The following is a 25,377-nucleotide window of genomic DNA, read 5'->3' as shown; positions in this document are numbered from 1 at the left end:
CGGTGTATAAAATCTACTACAGGAAAAGAGCGCGATCGGGTAAGAGAGAACAGAGGGCTTAAGTGGTTAGATCGCTCTCAAAATCCTCCAAAGAGCATTTAAACCCGTGAGCACCCACAGCTTTCCGCATCAACGTTCGCCGCCTCCCGCGCGCTGGCAGGAGCGCGGCCTATCGCCTGCGCGACGCCGCCGGCTCCTCAGGAGGGGCCCGGGCACGGGCGCAGCGCCCCGGCAGCACGGCCGCCGCCTCCCGCCCCGCTTCCGGCTTCCGGCGCCGGCCAGGGGCGGGGCGCGCGGGGGGCTGCCCGCCGGGAGACGGGCGGAAGCCGGGCGCCGGACAGCGCGTGCGCCGGAGGGCGGGGCGGGGGGCGTGGCCGAGGCGGGGGCGGGGCGGCGGTTCAGTTCCTGGCTGGCGGGCCGCGCACCCCGCGCGCGGGCAGTGGCGTGGGTCGGGACTGAGGTAAGGGCGGCCCCCCCCGCCCTCACACCCGCCCCCCCCCGCCCTCCGCGGGGCTGCCCGCGGCGCGCCCACCCCCCGCGGGGCGCCGCTCGCCCCCGACGGGTTGGGGCGGGGCCGCTGGGCCCGCCCCCCGGCCTTGCCGTTGCTCGGGGAGAGCACGCCGGGGCTCCTCGGTCCGGCCCCGTGAGGCGGGAGCGCCGCCGCGCCGTGCGCTGCTGATTCACCTCGGCCGGCCGCCGGGGAGGGAGGGACGCAGGCAGGCTCCGCGGGGCCTGGCCGGGCCGGGCCGGGCCGCTGCCCCGAGCCTGCTGGGCGAGCGCCTCCGGGTCTCAGCGCGGCTCAGTGCTGGGCCCGTCCTGCGGCCTCGGTGGCTCCCCCCGGGGCCGGCCCGCGGCGCCCCCGGCTAGAAACCTGCTCGCTTCGTCGTTGCCGTCGCTGCCTCCCGTCCTGCCCGTCTGCGGACACCGGTTCTGCTGGCTGCCCGTGGGTCCGGGGCCTCAGGGGGGTGTGGGAGCTGCGCGGTGACGGCAAGGCTGTAACGGGAGACGTCCCTTTACCTCTGCAGCTGGGGCGTGATGCAGGCTTAGCAAACCATCAGCTACAAAACCGCGTGTTTGTAGTTTGGAAAGTGTAATTTAGAGGCCTAAACTCATTCTTCGTCCAAACTGATGCGTTTAACGTCTCGGTGGCAGCGTTGGGAACCTTCAACAAGATGTTTTTTATTTGCAGTCGTGCTGACTTTGTTTCTTTGGGGGGGAACGGGGTTACAGTTCTAGCTGAAGAAGCAAACTGATCTACATGTGCTTCACTATCCATTGGAAGAATGACAGATGACAAAGATGTACTTCGAGATGTGTGGTTTGGACGAATACCGACCTGTTTCACTCTGTATCAGGATGAAATAACTGAGAGGGAAGCTGAACCTTACTATGTGAGTATAACGAAGGTAGTCACAGATAGTCCAATGCCATAGTTATGTTTGTTTCCTTCATTCTCATCGTGTGTTCTACTACATGTTGTAAAAAAGAAAAAAGCCCAGTTTCTTTCTTCTTACTCCTGGTACTTTCTGAAAGTAAACTGTATGACCACATTGCATGATTCATCTCTCTTTACCAGTGAGAGAAACTTATTGCAGATAATTAAGTTCTTAAAAAAATTATTAAAAAGTTAACAAGTAAATAGGTAAAAGTAGGAGGCTTTTGAGTTTGTATGTACTTGGATAACGTCCAGAAGAAGGGAGAAAACTTTTACTTTACCTTACTACAGAAATATCTTCACTCAGAGCTTTGTGCAGTCTTAAAGACTAAGATCAGTCGCCCATGTAACACAAACTCGTAACCATCACTGGCTCCAGTATTTCTCTTCACAGATAACTTCTGCTTGTTTTCTGTTCTTGAAATGCTAGCAGCCATGAATGATCTAGCTTGGATGGAGGAAGAGCAGCTACAGTGTCTTAACAGTACAGTACCTGAACTGGATTGTTAGCCAATTATAAAAATGAGGATGATGGATGTGTTTGAGTTGAAAACTAGAAGTGCCTTCTGTAATCATGTGGTATTTATTTATAGCATACTCAGCAGTTTTCGTTCTTTTGGCACCTAATAGACGTTTGATTGCAAGAGAATGTTAGCTGATTCAGTGAAACTTAAATTTGAAATGTAACAAGTATGTGGGAGGAAAATCTTGTACTGTGAATTTTTATGTGATTCTGAAATCCTTGTCATAATCCTGTTCTACTCTTTTTGAAAATATTACTGGATAAAGATACTATTAAACACAGGAGAAAAATATTTGTATCATCAGTTTCTGATTTACATGTGTATTCAGTGGGGTTTTGAAGCCTAATAAAGCATTAATGCTTTTTGTTCAGTGATGATAGTACTCATCTTTTGATGTTTTAGTTTCACCACTGGTAAAACAGAAGCACTTCATATGGTTGAACTGTTGCCAAATGCATCTGACCTATCTAGAAATCTCAGACTTAAAATTTTGTGTGTGTGTGTATATATATATATATATGAGTTTAAATATATATGTATATATTGTATAGGAGCTACATGAAAGATATGAGTAAGTATAGAGACATGCAGTCTTGATCTCTTTAACATCAGCATGGAAACCGTGAAGCCATGGTATCTTCGTGGTGTGGCTACCTTTCTAAGCCAAGGAGATAGTTTTAACCTGGTGGGGTTTATTTTATTTAGTCCACTTAATGTGTGCAGAAAAATTCTCAGGGCTTAATTCTCTATTTCTGCGAAATCTGGTTATTCACGGATCACAATTCAAAAACTTTAGCTTCTTCCCTTTTCAGGTCATGTTGGACCTTTGCTTCTTGAAGGGACCAAGAATTTATAATAGCAGAAGGTTAGAATCACAATCAAGGTTTTAAATCATGGTTTCAGAGTGCATTTACGTTAATGTGTTTAAGATCTGGAGTGCATTTCTGAAGCAAGTCTTCATCCTTTCCACTTACTGTGTCCAGGTTTACATCACCCAGCAGTCTTACAGCCCACAAGCTGAATCATTTTCATGTGAACCTGAAGCAGATGTGCTTCAGCTGCTAATGGGCATTTAGTGTTTGGGATCAAACTGGAGCTAAATTGAGGTAAAAACCATCAGAATCCTTAAAACTGAAGTAAAAAAAGCATATGTAGTGAATATTCCCAGCTCTTGACACCAACTGTTCAGCTTTACATGTCTTCTCTTATTACACCTCCGTACTTGTTAATATAGGTATGACCCCAGTGTTCCAGACTGCCTTCCGTAAATGGGAAGGAAATGCTGGCATTGTTATGTTAACAGGGGAAGAAAGCTTGTGCTCTGAGGAGTGTGCTTTATGAAGAAGGAAGAAGATACAGACCTGGAGGGTGAGAGGTTAGAAAAACAACCCTGAATCTGTGTGGTGGATTTCAGTTTGTTGTGAGTAGTGGGATGGGAGACCCATATCTGTTAGATGTCTTAGCACAACACAGGGGTGTATGTGTGTATCACATTATGGCACTGCATGGGGGTAGCAGAGCTAATTTAAGATGAGCTTGTATGTATCTTTTGGAAAGAGCAGTGACATCTAGACTAAGCAGCTTAGGTAAAACACTGTCCTATTTCTTCCTGTAGTCAGACCAGGTAGGTTTCTGCACAGTTATGCTGGAAAAGGATATGTCAAGTTTCTTTGGAGTCTTTCCTGCAGATGCTTGTTTTTGGAGTGGAAACGTAATTAGAAACAGCTAGGCTGAGCTACCCTTCTTGCTGAACTATCTGATTTTTCCCTAGTCTTAATATTGTTATGATTTTTATTTTAAAATGGTAAAATGGTGTACTGTCTGCTTCTTTGTGTGAACAACAGTTGGAAGTAAAATGTGTATAGGAAGCAGGGTACTCATTGGCTGAGATTTGTCAGGTGTAAAGAACAAAATTACAGCAGAAGGTAGTCTTAGAATGATACTCTGCCCAAGGGACTAGACTTTACTGCACCACTCTTTAAGCTTGCCCAGTATCAAAAGGGTTGTTTTCTTAAGATGTCTGTAAGAGTGAACAACGTGAAGCCGTTCCACGTTAGGATGCTTTGTTTCTTCATACTGGATACACTGATGATCAGACCAAGTCCAGTTCCTGTTAAATCTAGAATTTTTCATTTTTATAATCCATTCTGCATGTGGAATGGTGTGTTGCTTTGCAACAAAACCTGTGGCAGTAGCTAGAGAGGTACTCTTCTTACACAAAAATACATTGCAAGCGTGTACTTAGGCATTAGTTGTTTCTTGCATTTCAGTTAACCTCGGCAGAATGCATTCCTGGTTATTGTGATTAAATACTGTAGCAATGTGCAACATGCAAAAGAAAGGTGTCGCAGTTTGTGTAATCTTGGGGATGGCATGTTCTAGTCTACCAGGATTTATTCTGCCTAGTAATGTAGTTGGTGATTGACTTTTGTTTTCTTAATTTTATAAGAACTCCTAGTGTTATTTGTTTACTCCCCTTCCTCCCCTGCTCACTGTCAGTTTTGTATAGCTATTTTGGTTTAAGCTGAGCAGATAGGAATTGTGTGCGTGTTTTTCACGATTTCTTTCAAAGCTAGGGCTAGAAATCATGTCAAACCCAGTTGATTATTCTTGTGTCTTAACTAGTACCTGTTTGTTTTAAAAGGATTAAATAATTACCTTGCCTATGGTCATTGACTTAAATATTCACATGTGAATCTGAACTTTAGGGGTTTTTGTGTTCTCGGTGCTATTTTTTTAATTGTTAGTACTGAGCGATTTGTTTATCTTGTCTTCATTACTGTTGCAATGGTTGGTCTGATCCCAAAAGGTCATGAACATCTACTTGGCTTTATACCATGTACTCTTGACTACTTTAAGGGAGTTTATGCCAGCTTCTTGTTTTTATACCGAGTGGGAGAAAACTTACACAACTGGTTGCTGGAGGGAAAAGCACCCAGCCTTACTTAATGTTTCAGGAATCCTTACTTGGTCTTGACACTTAAAAGCAATTCTCCCACTGACTGCTGTAGACTTCCCTTGAGTCTTCTTACAAGTCTGTCCTTTCTAAGGGACAAGGCAGATGAGGCAGCTCCTCAGCCACAAAGCTCAACTGAAAGTGGGTTTTTCATTCATGTTTCTTTGTTACACAGCATAGTGAGCAGCAAGCATTATATTCGTCTGCCATTGATCAGCAAGCAGCACGTCAGTCAGTTGCCAAACAACTTGGATCACACCTGGGATTCTCTTCTGTTATTTGCTTATGTGTTATACCATGCGCTTTCCTGTGAGTTTCTCTCATACGCTATTTAAATTGGTAACTCTTGAGTCCATGCTAAATATGCACTCAGTCTGTTCATTAGAAACGTTGATACTACCTTGTCTACGTATTTGCCTATTCAGTACTGTAGGTTATTTAATTTACCATGGGCATTCTGTTGTTTAGCGTATTATGTAGCAATTTATCAGTTCTACATTCAGGTTGAAGTTGTTACATTACTTGCATCGTTGGATGTGTTTGTTTTTCGTAGCATTGTTCTAACCTTTAGCACTAAGTCTGCTGACAGAAGGTTATTTGTCAGAAAAAAAGAAAAAAGGCAATTGATCAAATTTGACCTGGTGGAATGTTTCTCTTGGATTAGTACGTATTGTCATATGATCATGTAGTTTTTTTCTAAGTTAGGTATTACAGCCCTAAACCAAGAATTGCTATAATCACTGAAGTGCTGCTGTAGGGTAACCAAGGACTGAAGGAGTATAGCCTCCTTGGCCTGCATGGACTGGTTTAGGAGTCAGTAGCAAAAGTGTTTGTGGGAGAGGTATTGTTCTAGAGAACATGGCATTGCCTAAAATGAAGGCTTCTTGCCACATGGCTGAAGTGTTAGAGAAGCTTGTGAGTGTCTAATAGTCTAGAAGGCAAACTGCTGTGTAGAATTATGGTTTTCATATGGAGGCCTTTGTAAAACAATTGACATGATTCTGCTGTCAGAGAGATTGACTAAAGTCCAGCATATAGTTAAATACATTAAGGGTTTTTTTCTAAAAAAAAATTTTAGGAAATAGTAGTAGCATTTAAAAACCACAGGATTTTTGGAATGAAAATGTTTCGTGTCAACAGGTGTCCTTCACTGAATGTAGACAGCTGGTGGAGAAGGGGTATTAAAAGGGGTAACAAAATGAAAATGTCTTTACACTATGCTTTTAAAGGTCTCACTTAACAGATTTAGTATACTTGTAAATCCTTAGGATAATTACAGCTAGAGAAGTGATAGAATTGGATCTTTTCATGTCACCCATGCAAGGGGAAAACTGTAGCAAGGTAGAAGAGGTGGGAAGACCGAAAAGAGTTCTGTAGGTGCTGCAAATGCTTAGCATCTCTGGAAAACAGGCAGTCCCTGTTAACCTGATTAACTGTTGGGTTTTGTACTCTGGAGAGGTCCATTTGGAGTGCTGGCCACATTCTGTTAAATTCAGTTAAATGCTGTTAGGTTATTGTCTGTGATCTCTAAATGTGTTGAAATAGAAGCTGTGTCGTTGTTCTACACTACAAACTGAAGTAGTTTACAGAGAAAGTTAGTTATGCAGTTTAAGGGGTTATGTTAAACACTGTTGCAATCAATAATGCTTTAATATATTTATCAATTCCTGTATGGCCATGCCACATGCAGCATGCTGAAAATTGGCTTTGGTAGCAATCCAAATAGGTCTCATATTAGAATATGTCAGCGTTAATTTAACTGTAAATATCACACAGAAATAATATGGAAGTATTACCAAAAATATTGGGGTTTGATTGGAATAGCCTTGACTATGTTGTCTGAAGAGCAATCAATGTAGATATGTGGAATTATGTTAATAAAGGAGATCATCTTGTCATTCACGTCATAGAGGTACCAGTTCTCACTTGAGTGTATACGTGACTTCGTTGAATTTGAGACTGTTCACCTTTTAAAACTGAAGGCTGTGTTTGGTTACCTTGCTGAATTAGACTCCAATGAAAGAAGGTGGAAACAATATGGTGATGGTAGTAAGAGCAACAGATGTAAAAAGAAAACCTATGGTACATAAAAGATTGAGTGATAACTGACTTGATGACTGTGATAGTGGTGAAGCTTGATCTTTTGTAGTTTTATATAATCCTAAAATTTAGTTGTTTCACGGGTGTATGCAAATTAGTAACCTAATGCAGTATTATCTTATTTTTCATAAACACTTGATTTACTCTCCATACTATTCTGTGAATCTGATGTTTATAAATAAATTGTAGTATCATGGCCAAAATGTTATCTTATTTATATATCAGGTTGTGGTCTAATTATTGGAGAGATTCTGGAAGAATGTTGCAGCCGAGATAAAATTTTCTGTCAGCTAAATATATCCTTACATATTTTGCAATGTCTATACTATAGACATTCACTTAAGGCCTAGCATTATCCATATAATATAAAGAAACTATTTTAAGAAACAACACTGGTTATGAGGAGTACTGGAAAACAAATGTTTATTTTTCTCTAAATATGCAAAGTATAATTTATTTTTATCTATTCCTTAGACCCATCTATTTTATTAATAATTAGGAAATGAAAATAACTTTACAGGATGAATATGATTAATTTAAAATGGTTTAAAGCTAGATGTTATTTTACAGGGAGATTAATCTTTTCTCATTGGGGTACTGAAAGGCATTGTTCGTTAAAGCTTATGGACTGATTCATTTTAAGTAAATGTGCTATACAGTCACCAGTCAGTATACTGATTGATGCAATCTGCTTAACCACTGTTACTAGGCATAAGACTTAAAAAAAAAAAGGTGGGGGGAGGACATTGCAAATAATAACACATAATTCTGTTGTGGATAGTACATAACATTACATTTGAGAAAAAATTACAGTATACCAGAAAGCTATAAGAAGATGTCTTGTTGCAGCTGGTAAAATATTGACAGTTTTCTTTCTGATTTTAGAAGCTGAGCAAAGAATAAATAATGGAAAAATCATGGTAGCCTTGACTAACATGTTGCACTGGCAAACCCAGTGCAAAGAAAATGGAAATTGTCGGTTATTGGAAATATAAAACTCACTTGGAAGCCATATCCCTAAGCAGCTAGTTTTCATTCTCTTCTTTCTAAAATTTTGTAGGAATTTACATTGTGAAATAATAGGTGATATACAGTTCCTCATTTTATTCAATAAGAAGTTAGAACATGTTCCTATCTGTTCATATGAAGAAGGTTAAAAACTTCATTTTTTGACCTGCTTAAATACAGAAAAACGGAAATAAATTCCACTCTTTTTCCTCCCACCACATCAAAAGAATAACTTATTTTTTTACTTGTGTGTGTTCATTGGATACTACTGTTCTGCATCTTCTGAGTACATAATTTTATAGTCTTTCATTGACTGTTACTAAACTGTCCAAAAGACATTTTACCTTAAAGGGGGGGGAAAGAACGCTGACAGAATTTTGGTTCTGAAAATGCATGCTTGTTACAGATTTTTATTAATTTAGTAAATTTTATATATACATAAAGCTTCTATAATTTTTTTTCTTTCAGTTGCTTTTGCCAAGGATAAGCTACTTGACACTGGTAACAGACAAAGTGAAGAAACACTTTCAAAAAGTTATGAGGCAAGAGGAAGTTAGTGAGATATGGTTTGAATATGAAGGTACACCGCTGAAATGGTGAGTTTAACTTTGTACCTTTACTAAATTTATCATATAAAGAATTACCGCACGGTGTCAGTACTTTTCCTCAACTAAATTGCTCCATTGGGTTTCAAAGATGGCAAAAGAGGAGTGTAAGAAAAGCATGTTTTCTGGGAAAAACAGAATAATGTTTAATGTTGAACATATGTCTGATTATTCTGCTTGTAATTACTATATGTATAAATCAGAGGCTGTGCTGCACCTATTGCTTTTGTTCTAGTTACTGTAACAGCAAATGTCTGTGGCTTTGGCTTTACTGTATTTTGCAGTAGAACTGCCAAATAAATCTTTGTTTAGCTTATTTTACCTTCTTAAAAGATGCCTAATCACACAGATAAGGAGTATTATTTTTGGAGTTTGAATGCAAACAGGATATATGCTTAAAGATAGTAAAATGTGCATAACCATCACCTCTTGCTGGTGTGATACTTGCTTGTACTGTAAAATAGATAATCTGATACTGATGCACTGGCTTTTGTTGAATTCAGTTAGTTCAACTTTATTGAACTAATTGCTGTTGATTCTATTTTTGTTCTATTATGTGATCTGTTAAATCTTTTTTTTTTTTTCCTGAGAGGTTGGGGAATCAGACCGACATTGTTTCCTTTACTTGGTTTTCATAAATACTATTCATCAGATTTTATATCTTCCTATTTTTGCCATAAAGAGTTTTAAGGAAAACATTTTGAGAGCTGCAGTGTTTGCTAGCTCTGTAGAGATAGCATCAGCTCTCCAGAAAGTATTTAGTATTTTGAATGCTGAAGAGATTTTTATTATCTCTTTTTATTTCCTGTATCATAATAGGAAAGAAAACAATCAGTGACTGTTTTAGCTTCTTGAACCTGGATTGTCTTGTGGTTAGCAAGCATCACATCATGAAGTCCCTTTAGACTTGGTGATGCAGTAGATGTCTTCTAGTCTTTTGTTTCTTTGAGACCAACCTAGTGTAAACCTTGAAAAATATGTGAATAGAGAAGCATAAAAACTAGCTTTATTCACTCTTTCAGAACTGGGTGGCAAAACCAGCTTTAGACTTCTATTTAAATTATCTGGAATTTAACAATAGTTAGTGTCTTGCTGTGCTGTAGTGAGCTTGAGACATGGATACTCTCTAAATAAACAGCAAGGTACCAAGTTTTATTCATAATCTCAGGCAGACAATGGGAGGAAACTTTATAATGAAGTTGTAACAAGAAAGGAAAGAGAGGCTTTTTACTTCAACCAAAAATACATTTGTATTTTCTGTAAGTTTTCAAATACTATGATGTTTAAACTAGAATGAAAAAAATATAGAATGTAGGTATAGAGTAAAAATATAAATTATAATTCTAAAATTAAGTGTTAGTAAACTCATTGAACATTGAAATTAAAGTGAATAGTGTATTTATGATATCCTAATTAAGGCTCCGATCTTTCAGAAAATCTAAGTGGAGCTGTTCCTGGCAGAATATACTGATTTCAGTGGAATTGCTTTTAGAAGGAAAATACTATCTTCAAACCATTATTTTGGTAATCCCCTAAATAGCTGTAGCTTGTTCCAAGGAAGACCCAAATACCAGAACTGAGAACTAGATTGAGCTAGCAGTTTGTAGGAAAAGAATAATAAGCATTAAATGTAACTTCTGCATTCAGAATCAAATAGCATTTGCTAATGATACTGCTTATTCTAATTGTTTACTTTGCACTGTGAGGTCATATTGCTTACAGTCTGTCTGTAACAGTGTGTCTGGTCTCAGCCAGGTGGTTGGGATGTAGCGTGTGTCTACAGCTGCAACTTTTCTGTTTTCCAGTGAGATTTTGGAGGAAGTCTGAAACATAGTTTCAACTTCATGGCACTCAGGCCAGGCTCCTGAAGGAGGATGAAGTTCTCCAGATCTGGAGCTACAGGGGCCTGATGCCTCCTGCTGAGGCTGTTGGCACAGGGGAAGATGGTCTCCTTGCCTGCAGGAGGCATGTGATTCAGGAGGGTCTGTGTCACCAAGTTAAGGAGCTGCAGGAAGAAGTCATCGAACTGTGCCGCGCCAGAGACTATAAAAAAGGTGGATCAGATCTTCTCAGAGATTGTGCTGCTACAGGAGCCTAAACCTACAATGACATTAAAGGAGATGAAGGCAGAGTCAGTGATTACTGTACTGGAAAATAGTCTCCTAAGATATGGAAGGGCTATAAGCTTGTGACCTCTGGCAGCACGAGGGAGGCTTCTTTTCCACCTGCATTTCTGTAACTACAGGATAGCTTCAGTGCTCTGGCTACAGGTGAGAGACTGAACCTCTGTTCAATGATGCATCTGAGGTGGCTGAGCCTGAACTGTGCAGGGACACCAGGAGGAAGTGGCAAGTGAAGTCAAAGGTCTGTATTTCGCTTACTCTCCTTTGTCAGTCTGTCCAGGATCTTGAACTCTGACATTTCACGGTCACTGCAGTCAAAGCTGCCACTGATTATCACATGCAGAACAATTTTGTCTTGTTAGTAAGTAAAAGATTCAGCTGCGGGTCAGCTCTGGTCCATCCAATACCTGCATCAAGAAATATTGCCTACTTGTGTCCCACCATGTTGCTTTTCCAACAGATGTCAGAGCTTCTTGAGTTCCTTAAAGAAGACTTTATCTACTTTCTCAACTGGATTACATGATCTGTAACAAACTCTCCATGATGTTGCCCTTACTAATCTCTCCACTGATCCAAAACAAGATCTCAACCAACCTGTTGCCTGTTGTTTCATACATTTAAGTTGCTCCCTCACACGGAAGACAACCCTCATCTACCCTGCCTGTCTTTCCTGAGCAGCTTGCATCCATCCATCTACAATAGCATTCCAGTTGTGCAGGCTGTTTCACCATATATCAGGTAGCCCAACTCTGTCACAGTTATGGCACTGCATGTGGAGCTCTAGTTTCTCCTGCTTGTTTCCCAAGCTGTGTGCATTTATATACATACATTTATGGTAGACTCTCTTCTACCCTCTTTTATCATTTTGAGATCTCCCTTGTATCTCTCATCTTTCATCACTTGCTTTCCAACCCATGTCCATTAATTTCTACTTGTCTGTAGGTTGTTACTCACACCCCTGTTGTTTATGCTCTAAATCTTTCCTCACCAGGCTGGCCAACCTAAAGGCAAAGATACTTTTGTCCCATTTAGGTGGATTCCATCTCTCCCTAGCAGTCCTTTATCCCCAAAGAGTGTCCTGTGGCCGTAAAAGCCAAGTCCTTGTTGTCACACCAGCTGCTCAACCAGTTGTTGACCTGCAGTTACTGACCAGCAGTCATGCCTCTCTGAGACTTTCTCCTTCAGTGACAAAATTGTGGAGATGCTACCTTTCCCCTGAAGCTGTATAGTCACTCTTGATACACTCAAGGGTTCCTTTACAGTGCTTATGATTTGTGCCCATGTGGTTGAACAGCAAGGGCTAATAATCCAAACGCAGGACAAACCTTGCCAGTCTATCTGCAACTTCTTAACAAGCAGCAAACCTCTGCAGGTAGCAAGGAGATTGGCAGATAGGGGAGAGCTCTGTCCCCTGTAGGAGGGAGTCTCCTACTGCTACGACTGCTGCTTCTTGGTGTGGATGTGCTGTTCAGGCTGCTCTGATGCTTCCTCAGATCTTCCAGCCTCTTGTCTGCTATTGAGGCACTGACTGCAGGTGGAGAAGGAACTGCCTTCTCTTGCCAGACATTGCAAGACTCCGACCTTCACCATCTTGTGCTTCTCCATTCACCACTCCAATGACTACAGACCCTCTTTCATGCAGCTGGGAGTTCAGGCTCTCACCTCTGCAAGACCTCAGTGAAGATGCCATCAGTCTCTTTTTATCTTTCCTGCTGCTGTGCAACCAACTGACATCCTGCATTTCCTTAACTTAGTGACATAGTTCCTCCACTAGCACACAAATGTCCTCTAGGCAAGGACATATTCTCTGCTTGCTCTAGCACTCAGGAGAGGTGCCAAGCTTTCCTGGCAGCTTGAAACCTGGAGAGCTGCATCCTCACTCAGCTCAGCCTGAGTGAAGGCCTCTGATGTGCCAGGGATGGTTTCTTCAGCAGATGCTAGGAGATGACACCCTATAGCTTGTTACCATCCTATCTGACGGCTTGCATGGTCTTCAACAGAGTTTCTGTCCTGTTTCTGTGGATTGTGCTCTAGCCATGGTAGTTGTGCAGGTGGATGGGTGCTTGACCCCTATTAATCAGGAATCGGTGGAAGACAAAAGGTCAAAGCACCATTTGATCAGGCATAGCTGACACGTTGTTTGAAAATGCTAACATTTGCTTAAAAGTTCTAAGAAAAAATTATTTCATACTGAATACTAAGGGAAAAGGTAAGACTATCTTCTGATGCAGGCAAAATTTCCCTCAATGAAACATTTGTTCATAGAAATACCTAAGCACCAGATTTTGGCCATTTGATGTATTTGGTACCCCAGACAGTTCTAGAGCATAGGATTTTTTGTTGTGGATTTACTAGTTCATGTGATGTGTCTTACTGAATTACCACAGTAAATTATTCTGGTCTGAAAACAACTCGCCAACTCATGCTGTCACTTTTTGTCCTGGATTCATAATGAAATTAGTATAAAAGTAGTAATTAATTTTCCTTATTGTCCATCTATCACTTTCAAAAATATTTTAAGTACTTAATGTGGTGTTTTCCAGCACTTCTCTCACACTGTGAAACCACCCTCTGTATATTAATAAAAGCAGTAATAAATTGAGAATGGCTGGAAGTCAAGGTGCTGCTACACTTCTATAGATTGAAGACTTCCAGAACCAATCATTATTCTAGAAACCTGGAAAAAAAAGATTTGTGATCTCTTAGACATTTTCTCTTTGATATTTTTCCCTTTATGTTCTTTGAGAAAATTCAGCACAATCTGCCTGTTCTTGGCTCCCACTCTAGTTAAGACCAGCTTGATCTCAGCAATCCAATACTGTTTTTTTCAAAATTATACCCTCTGGGCTGGATGTTTCACTTGCTGTTGTTCTGGGTTTTTTTCTGTTTTTTTTGGGGAGAAAATCTTTAAAGGCTCTTCTGGGCTTTTGAATTCTCTTTCTCACATTCTCCTGGTTCTGTAGGTTCTAGAGAGCATTTGTATGTATCTTTAATTGCAATGCTTATTTTTCAAACAAGTTCAGAAACAGCATTGCAGCAGTACCACTGGAAGCTAGATCTTTAAGGAAGGAATGCTGGCTCATAGCACAAGGTGGATACACTCTTAAGAATGGAGTGAGGGAATGTTGGGGTTTTTTAATTTCATATACAGAATGACAAGTCCTCTTTTCTTCTCAACTTCTCTGTTTGTACCTCCCTTAATTCTTTATCCTGGTTAAGAAACCAGGTTTTATTATGAAGTAAATATAAAGAATAGCTTCATTATTGTTATATGGAGTGCTATTATTTCCAGACTCTTAAAAATGCTTGTAACTACATCTCAAAAAGAAGTTAAACATGGCATTATGTGTAGGCTTCTTCAGGCTTCTACCGACTTTAGATTAAATGACAGTGTGTGAGAACTTAAATTTGAAGCAGGGCACATCTTATATTTCAGGATTACTTCACTCCTGCTGTGAGCTCTACTCTTAATGGAAGGCTGTGCTTCTGAGTAGACAACTATTTCTCTCATGGTCTACTCTCTTCATTAATCTCATGTGTTCTGCTGTGGAAAAAAATTAATTTAGGGCTGACCTCTTTCAAAAAAAAAACCCCATATATCAACTGTGCAAAGCACAAGGATTTGAAAGCTTGGGTACATGAAATTCATTCTGAAATCTCAACTGAGTATAAAATACATAAGTAGGCCAAGAACTGATACTTTTTTTTGATAGTTAGCTATTTTGTTGGAAACTAACTAAAAGTTACATGATAACATTGTTCATGTTTAATTATCAAAGGAAACCTGATTTTTGTTACTTAGTTCACCTGGAAAATCATTCTTTCATGGAACTCTTGCTGAATCCCTGTTGAAGTACTCAAGACATGATTGACAGTAATAAAAATCCTTGGTAGTAAAAACTTGAGCATTAGCAGTGAATCGTAATAAATGTGGATATGCATTATCTATATTCTTATCATAGAATCATGTCATAGAATGGTTTGGGTTGGAAGGGATCTTAAAGATCACCTAGTTCCAACCCCCCTGCCATGGACAGGGACACCTTCCACTAGATCGGGTTGCTCAAAGCCTCATCCAACCTGGCCTTGAATACTGCCAGGGAGGGGGCATCAGCAACTTCCCTGGACAACCTATGCCAGTGTACATTACCAGCTCACATTCAGTTTTCCATCCACTAATATCTTCAATTCATCCTCTACAGGGCTGTTCTCAATCCACTTGTTGCTCAGCCTGTATTTCTGCTTGGGATTGGGTCGACCCATGTGCAGAACCTTACCCTTGGACTTGTTGGACTTCATGAGGTTCACACAGGCCCACCTCTCAAACCTGCCAAGGTCCCTCTGGATGGCATCCCTTCTCTCCACCATGTTGACCGCACCACACAGCTTGGTGTCATCAGCAAACTTGCTGAGGGTGCACTCAATCCCCCTGTCACCCACAAAGATGTTAAACAGTACTTGCCCCAACACTGACCCCTGAGGAATGCCACTCATCACTGGTCTCCACTTGGACATTGAGCTGTTGCCTACAACTTTTGTGAGTGTGACCATCCAGCCCATTCCTTATGTACCAGGTGGTCCGTTGATCAAATCCATGTTTATTCAATTTAGAAACAAGGGTGTTGTACAGTACAGTGTTGGATGCTTTTTACAGGTCCAGGTAGATGATGTCAGTTGCTCTTCCTTTATCCACCAGTGCTGTAACCCCATTGTAGAAGGCCACCAAATTTGTCAGGCGCAGTTTTCCCTTAGTGAAGCCATGTTGGCTGTCACCAATCACTTCCTTATTTTCCATGTGTCCTAGCATAGTTTCCAGGAGCATCTACTCCATGATCTTGCTGGGCACAGAGGTGAGACTGACTGGCCTGTAGTTCCCTTTTTTTAAAAATGGGGTTATATTTCCCCTTCTCAGTCATTGGGAACTTCACTGGACTGCTGCAACTTCTGAAACATGATGGATAGTGGCTTGGCTACTTCACCTACGAGTTCCCTCAGGACCTATGGATGCATCTCATCAGGTCCCATGGACTTGTGCATCTTCAGGTTCTTGAACCTGATCTTCTCCTACAGCAGGCAGTTCTTCATTCTCCCAGTCCCCAACTTTGCCTTCTGCATCTTGGGCAGTGTGGCTGGAGCCCTTGCTGATGAAGACTGAGGCAGAACAGTTGTCGAGTACCTCAGCCTTCTCTATATTCTGGGTGACCAAATCTCCCTTTTTTCTTCTGGAGAGGGCCTACATTTTCCCTATTCCTCCTTTTATCACCAGCATACCTATAGAAGCTTTTCTTGTTGCCCCTGACACCCCTGACCAGATTTAATTCTATCAGGGCTTTGACCCTCCTAACCTGATCCCTGGCTGCTCAGATAGTTTCTCTGTATTCATCCCAGGCTACCTGTCCTTGCTTCCATCCTCTGTAGGCTTCATTTTTGTGTTTGAGCTTGTCCAGGAGCTCCCTCTTCATCCATGCAGGACTCCTGGTGTTTTTACCTGACTCCCTCTTTGTCAGGACGCATCACTCCTGAGCTTGGAGGAGGTGATCCTTGAATATTAACCAGCTTTCTTGTCCCCTCTTCCTTCCAGGGCTTTATCCCATGCTACTCTGCTAAGCTGATCCCTGAAGAGACCCAAGTCTGCTCTCCTGAAGTCCAGGGTAGCGAGCTTGCTGTGTGCCCTCCTTGCTGCCCTAAGGATCTTGAACTCTACCATTTCATGGTCACTGCAGCCAAATCTCCCCTTGAGCTTCACATTCCCCACCAGCCCCTCCTTGTTGGGAGAACAAGTTCCAATATGGCACCTCTCCTCTTTGGCTCCTCTATCACTTGGAGAAGGAAGTTATCATCAGTGGATTCCAGGAACCTCGTGGATTGCTTGTGCCCTGCTGTGTTGTCGTTCCAACAGATGTTGGGGTGGTTGAAGTCCTCCCTGAGGACCAGGTCTTATGAATGTGAGGCTGCTCCTATCTTCTATAGAGAGCCTCATCCGTTTGGTCTTCCAGGTTGGGTGGCTTGTAGCAGACCCCACTGTAACATCTCCCATCTCTGCCTTCTTTTTAATCCTGACCCATAAGCTCTTGATCAGCTACCCATCCACCCCCAGGTAGAGCTCCATGCACTCCAGCTGGTCATTGACATTCCCTGTATCAGGAAAACACAGTTCTAGATACTTTCTTGATACTTCCCCATATTCTTTCTTGTAAGAAGTTACAAATGCCATGGGGAAGGTCATGAATTATAGTACAGTTTGTTGTTTGTTTTTTTTTTATTTTGCTGTTGTGGTGACTTTGTTTTAGCTTTCAGGTTAGCTCACCTGTAGAGGGTGCTAAAACACCATTGTGTGAGAGTTTAGCAGGTCAGGAAATTGGTTTGGCACAGGTGCTTTAGAGCAATGCTCTCAGTTACTGCTCTGTGGATTTTCAAAACTTAAGTACGTGCTTGGCACAGTGTCTTGTGATCAGCCTCATTTAATTCAGTGAAGCTACTGAGTTTACAGTTCAGTTTGTGTTTATCTCTTTGTAGAACGAAAAGCTAGTACACTCTTAGTTTTTTGAAACATAAGAGAACAAATGGAGCTTGGTATGCTAAATGGAAAAAAAACCCTACTTTATGAAAAATCTTGACAGTGTCTACTTGTGAAAAATTTGCAGAAAGACCTTTTTAGAGTGCCTATGGAAGTTTTGTGTATGTGATATATATTCCTTATATTGCTGGAGGCTTCTTCTGATGAATTTAAAGTAGACAATGCTGTAATACAGAAATAAATATTTGGAGAAAGCAGTTTCTTTGTGTAACTCCTTTAATCCACAATACCACTGAAATGCAAGACTCCAATTAATCTTTTTTCTCTCCTTCCAGTCTTCTTCATTTGATAATAGTAAAGATAGAGTTCATCTTCATCTATCTTCTTTCAGCCCTTTTACAGGTTTTTTCATTTTACTACTTATTCTCCACAACAACATTAGGCAGGTGGGAGAGGTAAGAAATGTCAAGGGTCAATGTGGTATAAACCTATTGCATTTAAATATCTGAAAGCATGTATACTTTTCTGTCAGACCTGCAATTCCTACCATTATCAAGCTTTTTAACTAAAAATCCTGTTTTGAAGGATTCCACAGAGCAGCTGTAGGCCACTTATGCTGTTGCAAAACTAGCAGTGTTTTGTGGGTGCAGCTGGGAGACCACTGCTTTAGATACTGAACATGTAAATTCCAGACTTGATTCTGCCAGAAACTGTCAGTCATTTGTACCCACCTGTATAACCTTTCTGAGTAAGCAATAATGAATGTTAATTGTGGGAGTCAAACAGCTAGGTTTTTTTCATGTAAATGCAAGTATGTTAACTGTTATTTGTAGAGTTAAATGCACAGCTTTCATGTTTAGTATCTCTTCATTTTTAGGCATTATCCAATTGGTTTGTTGTTTGATCTCCATGCATCAAATACAGCCCTTCCTTGGAGCATCACAGTGCATTTCAAGGTAAAATTGAAATACACCTTTAGTTATGAACCAGTGAGTATGGGATTACATGAAATTTGAAAGCTAGGACAAGGTTTCATAGTTATTTTATAAATAAGTGAATGTTATCACTCACAAGGGGAGAATGTTCATTCTTCAGGAATCCTCTGGAGTTTTCTGTAAATCTATGGCTGTTTTCCAGGGGACTGTATGTGCTTTCAAATGACTTACATTTGAAAATTATTATAATCCAAAAGTCCAGAATTGTTTTTCAAAATAAGTTATGAGACTGTCAGTGCAGTTGAGTGTGTATATAAGGGAAGAAATTTATTTGGTTTTAATCCATTCACCTTGAGATGATTGAAGATTGGGAAGATTGAGAAGTGCTCATCCTTTTAGGCACATGAGTGTGGATATGAGATACTGTAGAAATCCTTGAAGTCAGGGAATGCTGTTGTACTTCGTGTGGGTCCCCTCTAGAGAACAGAGTGAAATGCATTTGGTCTTGTGACAGCTTAGTCACAGGAGGGACATTATTTTGATTGCACATTGTAAAACCATTAGGTATGACTTCATGGCACTACTGATCTTTGCTCAGAAGAACAGGGTTAGTTTTGTTGCAGGATTCTTTCATACTCTGAAATGCATTGAGATGATAATACCAGGTATGTTTTGAAGTCAAAATCACAACTAGAAATCATGGTATTTTACTTTGAAACTTTAATTTCTCTGTTGCAAAAGAAACAATGCAAAGATCCAAAGGAAAATGCTAGGTTAATAGGCTTAACTTTAGTGTATGAGATTTGAGATTAAATGAAAAGCTTACAGGGGAGCAGTTAGGTCGGAACGGTTTCATTCAACAATTCTTCTCTTGAAGGTGTTTTAGAAAAGGTCTTGCTAACAGGAGTGGTCCGATTCTTTTTTTGGAAGTGTGCACTGAAATCATACATTCTTATGATACGTATTTCCACATGTTGAAACTTTTAAAATGACTGACTGAATCTGAAGTTGGAGATGTTTTTGAAACCACTGTAATTGCTACACTTCTGTCTGATATATGTCAGAGAGAGCTTGAAGAAACTTCCAGAGTGTTTTGAAGAAACTGTAGGGTGTCTAGTTTCATAAAGCATGATTTAATTATTACATGTTCTGAGAGCTCTGGGAGATTAACAATGGCAGCATGTGGATGTTGCTATCCCACAGTAGAGCCATCTTGAGAAATAAGTTGCAGCACCACAGTGCTTTTTGTTTTCATGTGGTAAATTGACTTTAATGTCCTTATATTGCTGCTTGCCAAAAGATAGCTCATTTAAGTTTGTCTCAAGGGTGTACATTAAAGATCAGCAGAAATAATTTACTACTAAGGCAGTATTATTTTAAAAGCTGGTGTAATTTATTTTTAAAAAGTATAACACCTTGGATTAAGCACCTGCTTAATGTCTCTTCCTGTTTTTGATGTAATCTGAAAGTTTATTTAAATAAACCCCTCTTAATTCTTAAAGTCAAAACATAACTGAAATATATCAAAGTACGTCAAAATATTCAATACATTTTTGTGTGTTACATTTTCTTACAGCTAAGTAGTTCAGGTGTGGGATTTCAGCCTGAATTACTCTTTTCATTTGTCTGTAGTTAATCTTCAAAGAGTCATCATTTTTATTTGGCTTAATTGAACAGTATTAGCTTTTTCTGGGGTTTAACTTTTGCTGTAATGGCTTCCTTCTTTCTTTTACCAAAGCATGAAGTCACCAACAGATACCTCAAACATCTGTGAAGAGGGTTTTTTTTAATCATTTTTCCCCCCTCCATCACTTTTCTTTGTTTAAAGCTAAAAACATTTTAAAAGTTTATTTCTATTCAGCAGAAGTTTGAAAGTTGACAGATACTTTAATTGTCCTCCTGTGTTACGTATGCAGACCAAATAATAAACACACTTATTGTTTGCATTTAAGAAACAGTTTCTTCACTTGTATTTCCACTGTGCAATAAAATAACGTGTATTCGTATCTTTAGTAAAGTTGAAATAGTCGTAGAACGATGAGCTTGAACGGAGTGCTAAGTTCTTGAGAATCATGAGAAGTCGTAGTCTGGGAAGTTGCTGTTATTATCCAGCTTTGTGACTTTATGGGGAAGGGGGAAACTATCCCTTCCTTTTAAACTCATCTCATGCCGCTCTGCAGCGTACTTAGCGCCATTCACGTTCTCAGCATGGTAACCAACTCTGCAGATTTTGGGCAGTAGAGGGTGGTGAACTGGCAATGGCAGCAGCACTATTGGAGGAGAGGAAGTCGGGTGTGCCAGGGGAAAGGCTGACCTCCTCTGCTGAAGCCCTTATCTGCTGGTGCCTGCTTCTCCACCCATGAGCTGATGTAGAGGAGGAGAGACTGCATCTGGTTTTGTATAACAGCTGTCATCTTCATTTTCTTAGTTAAAAATTGTGTGAGGTGGAGTGAAAAGGAAGTACTTTTCCATGTAGCATATGGATAAATTGTGGAACTGCTAGGAGACATGTGGAAGCCAGAAGCATAAGTGAGGTTTTTTTTTTTTTTAAATTAATCTTTTTTGTAAAAAAGACCACTGATGGTAACTAAACACAAATATATGGATGCTGCCCCTGCCACTGGATAAGTTCCTTATGGTTTTTAATACCCTGTTATTGGTGTAGTTTTCTGTAAATGTAGCCTAATGCAACTAGACTGTCACAGTATAAACAGATGTTTTGTGAACTAGAACTGATAAATATGGGTGGAATGGAGTTATGAAACCAGACTGTTGAAATTACCTGCAATGTTTTTAGAACAGTTTTATGTGAGAGGTCATTTAGTACTCCTGTCTGTACAGATGATACCTACTTCTTCATGACAAAGTTTATGCTGCGTCTGCTGGTATGTGAAACAAAACCAGTATTACTTGAGCTTTCTAAGAAAATCAGAATCAACCCTTAATAACTTTTCTTTCAAAGATACAGAACATTGAGGGAGTAAGACGCCACCAATATGAATACTTGAATTAAAGCTGCTTATGGGATCTATTAAAACTTTCTGCAGATCTCATAGTTGTATAGCCAAGGGTGGCTACCAGCTTGTTTACAATTGTCTCTTTCTTCAGGGACCTGAATAAAGTTATTTCCTTAAGTAGAAAGAAGGCAAGTAGAATTAAAAAAAAAAAAAAGAAAGAAAATACAAGCATACATGTTCTATATTTAAATACAGAACTTATTATTCTGTGCCCTAGTTTATGAATGAGTGAGGGTGCCATATTTTCTGTTGGTAGTCTCATGTAGGTGAAATTCTTTCATATGCTTCTTGTAGATGCAGCAGTGTTGCTTTCCAAGTTATCACTTTCATGTTCAGGTTTTTCAGCACAGTACTGCATAGATATGTGTCAGTGTTTTTCTTCTAAAGAAAAGAGTAGACAGCACTGAGATTGGAGGAGTGTTTTCCAGTCTTCCACAGTGTTATGTCTTAGAAGCTGGGAAAATTAATCATGCCACACCTTTGTACTACTGTGACTAGATTCTTTCCACTAGTTTAGCTAGTTTTGACCAATTTTAAATATTTCTTTGCTGTTCTGCAGACCACACCATGTGTGTTCTCTGGAACACATCCCCAGGGAGTGACATTTCCTGTAATTTGAAATTCATTAGAAGAAAGTCATCAGGGAGATGCCTACCTGTAGAAAGACAGGAATGTCCAAAACAAGGACCCTACAGTTCAATATTTTTTGTAACAAAACTGTTGTTTTCATAAATGTAGCTAGAACTTCAGCTTTTGATGGTGAAAGCTTCTAGGTTCCTGTATTACTTGGCATTTGGTATATTCCATTGCCTCATTCTCTGAGGGATGCCCATGTCTTACTTTTGAATTGTAAAGAACTTTTTTGATCTCGATGCTATTTCTGACTGTTCTTTTCTTCTGGATTGGTTACCACACTTTACTTTTTTTATCTGAGCAAGTAAGTTAAATTTCTAAAAGGATTCTATGGGACTGTACATATGTCAGCTGGCAAGTAACAGTCCCAGTAATGTTTTTCTGTTCATCTTGGGCCCAATTATGCTGAGACACTCAGCTTTGTAGGGAAGAAAAGGAGCGAGGTCTGCCCTGGCAGGAGAATTTTCCTTTCTGTTCTGTCCTCTTTAATGTCTTTCTAGTTGGCCATCCCCATTTGAGAAACAACTTTATCTCTGTCCTTGGATTTCTAGTCAGCTCCACATACATCAGTCCTAAGTAGCAATAGCACTCCCTTTGTGAGTTCAACGCCAAACCGTGTATACTTCAGTGCAAAAGGTATTAGCAGTCTTCTCGTCCCTTTATACTCCTGTTTTTGGAAGATACTCATCCTTTTGATCCACAGCTTCCAGAGTCTGGGCTCACTGTCATAAGGAGGAATCACTATATGAAATTCCATTAATTAATTTCCAACTCTTTTCTGTAACCTAATTATGAGGGAACTATCATTCGTGTTCTCAGAATTACCTTCAGGTAAGGCAATCCCCAGCTCTCTTTCATACTGCCAACTGTTAGTGCTTCTTGGATATTTTGAGTTCTTGTAGCTTGAAGCAGTTTTCACTATTTTTCCTGGGTTTATGTGGAGGAGGGAAGGCATGTGATTTTCCAGCATTATATTGCTCCTACTGTGACACATTAACTGTGTTGTAAAAGTGGTTAAAAAATATCCTGCTATATGAATTTATATTTCTAAAATGGTTTTGATAGTCCCTCATAAAAGCTTTTTTAAATAGCCGATTTGTAATGGGTTAAGAAGAAAGATCCTCTTGTGGAATAGCAGATGAGAATTAAAGTATAAAAAAAAAAAGTGACAAGCCTTCGTTAGAAAGAGAAGTACTAATGACGCCACTCTGGCTTGGCTCTGGGGGTTTGTACTGTTCAGCACGGTCATAAGCAACTGTGAAAAGAAGATTAATAAGGAGGGGATAAAATATGCTGGGTTTTAGTTCGAAAACTAAAGACAATTAATTTGTGATAACAAATGCTTGTATTAATGGCAAGTGACACTAAGTGTTGGGGAAAAAAAAGAGGAAGAACAACCCTAACTGTATACCTGTGTAGCGCTGAACTTCTGATTACTTAATTTCCAAAGAAATCTTCTTTTCTACCTGAATGAGTATATTATAAAAAAAATATAATTTCTTAATAATGAATTTTTAATTCATTAATTAACATTCTTAATAAATTAATTGGAAAGGTAGTTATCATTTACTGAGGGGATAAAAGTTACCTGAGGAGTGGTAACTGCATCTGTGATGCTGAATAGTGTGCCAACTCTGAGCAAATAAAAGGGGTATAGAATCAAGTCACGCAGGATAGCAATAGGCATGTGTATTAGGTAAAGTTGGAGCTGACAGGGGTTTCCAGTAACTCTTAAGGAAAAATCTTTGTAAGCATAATATATGCTATAGTTCATATAGGTGGATGATGATGGAGGAAACTTTCAAAGGTCTGCATGGAAATGGGTGCTAAATTGCCATTGAGAGTTAATAGGAATTGGGTACTTGTCACTTACTTTGCCCTCTTTTCTCCTGTTCATTGCCATAGAATTGAATATCTGCTTGAAGACATGTTAAAACTCTGTCTCCCGAATTTTGGACATAAGAGCCTAAATACATTCACTGATGTATTAAAATGTATTTATGAAGTTGAGGTTGGGTGATAGAAAGTAAATTCTGATTTTGCAGGAAATTGTTCAACTTTTGTTTTTCCTGAAACGTTTTTTACTGCAAAACAGTTCTTGTTAACAGAGTGGGAGAATGGTTGTTACCTTTTTCCATAAGTAGAAGATTCCAGTGTGCTGCTTTTGTATAAACATAAACCTGATTAAAATTATAATTTATTCTTCATCTTCTAAGAAGATTCTATGTGATGCATTTATTTCTCTTGATCTATCTCTTCTCTTTGTAGAATTTTCCAGAAAAGGATCTTCTACACTGCCATTCTAAGGATGTGATTGAAGCTCATTTTATGGCTTGTATAAAAGAAGCAGATGCTTTAAAGCACAAAAGTCAAGTCATCAATGAGATGCAAAAAAAAGATCATAAGCAACTATGGATGGGATTACAGAATGGTAAATACAGTGCATCAAGTATTAATTATATTTAGGTCTAGCATGCTAATAAATAAATTTCTTCAAATTTTAGTTATGGTACAGGATATAAAATGTCATTGTTCTGCAGAATTTTAGTCTAATGTCATGGATAAGATAGATTTTTTTTTTAAAGTCACCATTTATGTGATAATCTAAATGTGGCTTGAGTTATTCAAGGAACTGAATTGGGTCATGACTCTATTTTAACAATCAATGAAAAAAAATACATAGATAAATATTGTCTAATATACTTTTGTGCAGTTAATGGTCTTTATTTGTGAGACACCTGGGTTGTAAGTGTTGTTCACTATTGACGATCTTGGACTGTAAAGTAAAAAAGGTGGTCTCTTCTAGTTAATGCTTAAGGATTGTCAGTGATAAACAATACAGGTAAACTTCAAAAACAGGTTGCCCACTAGATTAATAATTTTACTTTTCCCTCTGCCATTTTTTTTAATTGCTAATATTACCATGGCTTTCACAAAGATTTCTGCATAGATAAGTATTGACTTTAAAAAAATCAGTGAAATAATTCAGAACATGATGTTCTAAAATAGTGTTCTTACTTTGCACAGATGACATGAATCTATATTGCAGTGCAAAATATAACTTCTTTTGATTTTAGTGTCTCCTCTTTCTTATCATGGCTCTTAGAGGCCTGTAAGTTGAAAAGCTTTGTATTTCAGAAACTACTGTTTGGAATGGGTGGTAACGCCACTTTCAATGTCTTTTTCCTCATCTCCTGAAACTGTCATTGGTATTATTACTCGTAAATTTATTTTAGGGAAGCTGTAAGCAGAAAGGTGTTTATTCTATGTTGAGATACAAAATAACTAAACACTTAGAATTAACATCTTCACATATGTTTGTAAGGAAAATTGAATTAAAAAAATAAACTTTGAATGCAGTGAGGCATGTGTTTGCTTTAGACAGTGGCGTTCCAAATTAGTTTGGGTTTATTGTGTGTGTTTAGTGAGTGTGTGGGTTTTCTAATTCTTTTTTTTGTTGTTTTTTAGTGGTACTACCTGTCATATTAAAGGTACTCCTGTAATAATTCTGAAGGTTAAGTGCT

At 39.5% G+C, this 25,377-nt stretch overlaps 1 protein-coding gene across 1 annotated transcript in view; it reads left to right on the top strand.

The window, feature by feature from the left end:
* The first annotated feature begins 365 nt into the window (after positions 1–365).
* Positions 366–25,377, top strand: part of ATG5 (autophagy related 5) — an 84,607-nt gene continuing 59,595 nt past the window's right edge. Inside the window, exons 1-5 of the mRNA XM_074896108.1 lie at positions 366–460; positions 1,231–1,391; positions 8,492–8,619; positions 18,146–18,224; positions 24,122–24,284. Coding sequence (XP_074752209.1) covers positions 1,284–1,391; positions 8,492–8,619; positions 18,146–18,224; positions 24,122–24,284 — 478 coding nt within the window. The 5' untranslated portion in view covers positions 366–460; positions 1,231–1,283. The remainder of the gene's footprint in view (positions 461–1,230; positions 1,392–8,491; positions 8,620–18,145; positions 18,225–24,121; positions 24,285–25,377) is intronic.

The sequence above is a fragment of the Athene noctua genome, chromosome 1, assembly GCF_965140245.1.
Source record: "Athene noctua chromosome 1, bAthNoc1.hap1.1, whole genome shotgun sequence".
In the NCBI taxonomy this organism is placed as follows: domain Eukaryota; kingdom Metazoa; phylum Chordata; class Aves; order Strigiformes; family Strigidae; genus Athene; species Athene noctua.
Note: the sequence above shows the minus strand (reverse complement) of the source record. Positions and strands in the feature narration are given on the sequence as shown.